General features: G+C 38.0%; 1 protein-coding gene across 4 annotated transcripts in view; it reads left to right on the top strand.

The window, feature by feature from the left end:
- The window catches only part of ANKRD42 (ankyrin repeat domain 42), a 75,005-nt gene that overhangs the window by 5,054 nt on the left and 66,306 nt on the right, over positions 1 to 3,645 (top strand). For 3 of the 4 annotated variants that reach the window (XM_045293214.1, XM_045293211.1, XM_045293213.1), the window contains exons 2-3: positions 864 to 1,030; positions 3,385 to 3,492. In XM_045293214.1, the coding sequence (XP_045149149.1) occupies positions 864 to 1,030; positions 3,385 to 3,492 (275 nt within the window). The remainder of the gene's footprint in view (positions 1 to 863; positions 1,031 to 3,384; positions 3,493 to 3,645) is intronic. The other variant, XM_045293212.1, reaches the window with a different exon arrangement.

Genomic DNA, 3,645 nt, shown 5'->3' with positions numbered 1-3,645 from the left:
ACTAATTTAGTGTTGTGCTAGAGCTCTGTTGACGTGTAGAGAAGAGGAAGAAATGTATCATTTTAGGAGTTTATGATTAAATCTTCATCTTTGACCATGCAGGTATTTCCTGGGTGGCGACCTTCCCAGGTATAACCTTTCTTGTTTTTCCTCCCACACTCAGGTGAGACAGAAAGACAAGGAGGAGCTGGAGTTGGGTAACCGCCTTTTTCTCTATGTGAGATAAATTTGTGATAACTTCTTAGTCACTGAAGAATAAGCTTTCGAGAATGTGCAGGCCATTCATACTTTGGCAGGCTTATTTTCCCTTTCATCTAGCAAAGTGGTTTTTCTCGCCTCCTCATAGTGATGACCTGGTGGGGTTTCTGGAGGTAAAATCTGTGACAGTGTAGGGGCCTCCCTAAGATTGCCACACCCAGGGATTTCTTACTGGGGGGAGGGGGGCGGATAGTAAACGCTCAGCCTGCGAAATTCATCAAAACGACCATAGAAATATTCCATGAGGTAGTTGCTGGCTTTCAGCTGTTTCTGTTCCAGCTAAGTGGAACTCCTCTGTTTCTCTGTACTGTCCCCTGGCTCCAGAGTGTAGGGTGGCAGTTTGTTCTGAGACTTCAATTCTCTGAGTCCAAGAAAAGGTGTTGATTTCCACTTGGTTGGGCTTGCTTTCTTGTCAGGGGTGTCAATTCCCACGCTCTTTGCTTGCGGGGAGGTGACACGGAAAGACTGATTGAGATGTTAATTGCAAAACATCTTTGTAGTAAGTTGTTTGGAAAGTCAACATGATCTTGTGCTTCTATTAAATCATGACTGCAGTCTTACCCCCCACAACTCTGTGATATATTTTACGCAACTTGATTTTTCAGCAGATGTCAGGAAGAAAGTTCATCTGGGAAGCATTCATGATGCAGTGCGGGCAGGAGATGTAAAGCAGCTCTCGGAAAGAGTGGAACACGGAGCCAGCATTAATGAAGTGGATGCTCTCCATAAGTTTAGCCCTTTACATTGGGCAGCACATTCTGGAAGCTTGGAGGTAAGAAGCTTTAATAAATGATCAGACTCAGGTAAGTTTATAGGTGTAGCAGATTTGTACAGTCAGCAAACAACCCTGAGACTGTATTCTATTCACTGCAGTTACTCATTTCAGTTCAGTCAAATGTTTGGATTTTTGTTTCTGTGACTTTTTATGAGTGAGAATTTATTTGATGACAGCGAGTATGGCTTTATAACCAAAGATCGCAAAACTCAGTCGCTTACAACAATTCTTTATGCTTGTCAATAGATCTGAAATTTGAGATGAAATCGGGGCAATCTATCTATGCTTAATGTCTGGTGTTTGCGCTATTATTAGAATCTTCTGAAGGCTTGTTTAGTCAGATGTGTGCTGGTTGATGCAGTTGGATGAGCACCTTTATTCCTTACCTGTAGGACTTATTCATGTGGTCTTCCATATACCAAGTACTTCCTCAAAGCATGGTAGCCAGGTTCCTGGTTGAAGCTGTTTCGCCTTCTGTCTTGGCATCAGAAGTCAGCACTGTCACTTTTGCCAGTTATAGTACCATCTAGAATCAAGGGAGAACACCTGTCACTTAACTAATTCAAAATTAGTAAATGTAGATGTGTAAGTTAGGAATAAAGCACGTATAAATGGTCCCATGTACACAGAGCTTTATTTGAAACAAAGCCAATATCACATTATCTGTAAGATGATGCAACTTCCTTTTGCAAAATGAAAAGAAACTAAAATTACTTTCTTAGATATTTTTCATTCCATTGTATGTATAATCTCTTTTAAATGAGTTCTTTGTATTGATGGACATTTATTTCATTTTGAGCTTTCCACTGTTATTTACAAATTGCTATTTTCAAATCTTTGTGATATATACCTGTGTGTACTTAAGAGCATTTTTTATAATTGATATCTGAGATGGAATTGCTGGACCAAATAATATAGGTATGCATATATTTAAAATTTGGTGGATTCTTTTGAATAGCAAAAATACTGTCCTGTTTACCACCTACAGTATATAAGAATGACAATTCTTCTGATCCCTGGATATTGTTGACCTTTTAAGTTTTTCTTAAATTAATAGGTAAAAAATTCTGTTTTCCAGTGGTTAGATCCATCACTAAGCATATAGTTATCTATTTTCTTTTATTCTGCTTTCTTTTCCCTCATAACTTTTTTTGTTTTGTTTTATATTGTATCATATACATATTTTCTCTGTCCTAGGTTTTATTTTTAAATCATTTTATTGGGGGCTCTTACAGCTCTTATATTCCACACATCATTTGTATCAAGCATATTTGTACATATGTTACCATCATTATTTTTTAAACATTTACTTTTTATTTGAGCCCTTGGTATCAGCTCCTCTTCCCCCACCCACATAACTTTTATAATATAGTGATATATATTTTATTTGTCCATTGCTTGTCTTGCCCAACTAAAAAATGACCAGGAGGATAGAAATTTTGTTTATGTTTCTAACACATAAGACAATTTTTAGCACATTGTAGGCTTGTTAAGAATATTTGTTGAATGAATGAATGATTTATTATGATTATTAGTGAGGTAGAATTTGTTTTTCATATTTTTTTGCCTACTAGTCTCCATGACTAAGTGGGCTGCTAATGACAAGATCAGAGGTGTAAACTATCAGCTGAAACTATGCAGAAGAAAGATGAGGCTTTCTTTCCGCATAAAGCGGGTACAGTCTTGGAAACTCACGAGGGCAGGTCTTCCCTGTTCTGTGGGATCTCTAAGAGTCAGAATTGACCTGAAGGCGGTGAATTTTAATCTCCATGACAGGAAAATGATATGGGAACTACCAACTTTTTCTAAATTTTTTTTGGTTTTGACTAATATGACAGTGTATTCCATTGACACAATCACTTCTTTTACAAAAAGAAACTTCTTGATGGTAGAATCTACAAATTGATCAGAAAAGTATAACATAAAGATGATAACACCATATGTGGCATACATAGGTGTGCCTCAAAACTTGTCAACACTGAATCGGCATTCCACTCACAGCAAGACATTATTAGAATTGAGCAGCAGTATCCATACCTTGTGAACAACGTGGTGCCCTGTTTTTCATTATACTTGATAGTGTAGTGGTTCCACTGGGCTGTGATCGGCATGATTGTCTCCTCAGGAGACAGACTGGGCTTTCCACTCCTGTGAACAGTTACAGTCTCAGAAACCCACAGGGTGTCATGATGAGTCAGCCCTGACATGATGGCAATCCGAGACCTGCTCTGCTCTTCCCCCCATCTATGATCCCTTTAGAGCTGTACTGGGCATTTAATGATAAATGAAATTTGAAGGATTAAAAATATCTGCCTTATGGCTGTGTTAACATGGTTATCTTCTTAATTTAGTGTCTTCATTGGCTGCTCTGGCATGGAGCTGATATCACACAAGTAACTAAGAGAGGCTGGACAGCAGCTCACATAGCTGCAATCAGGGGTCAGGATGCTTGCATTCAGGTAAAAGCTAACTTTGGTTCCTTTTTTTTTTTAATTCAATAAATTTATTTTAGCTTAGGCTATGTTATAACTTGACTCTCCTGATTAAGGTATGTGTTCTAAACAAGAATGCATTGGGTTCCATGACTGATTTTAGGTATATACCAACTATAG

This window comes from Echinops telfairi, unplaced genomic scaffold, assembly GCF_000313985.2.
Source record: "Echinops telfairi isolate 266 unplaced genomic scaffold, ASM31398v2 ScPeMD7_1713;HRSCAF=2227, whole genome shotgun sequence".
Classification (NCBI taxonomy): Eukaryota; Metazoa; Chordata; class Mammalia; order Afrosoricida; family Tenrecidae; genus Echinops; species Echinops telfairi.
This window is presented reverse-complemented; position numbering and strand designations above follow the sequence as displayed.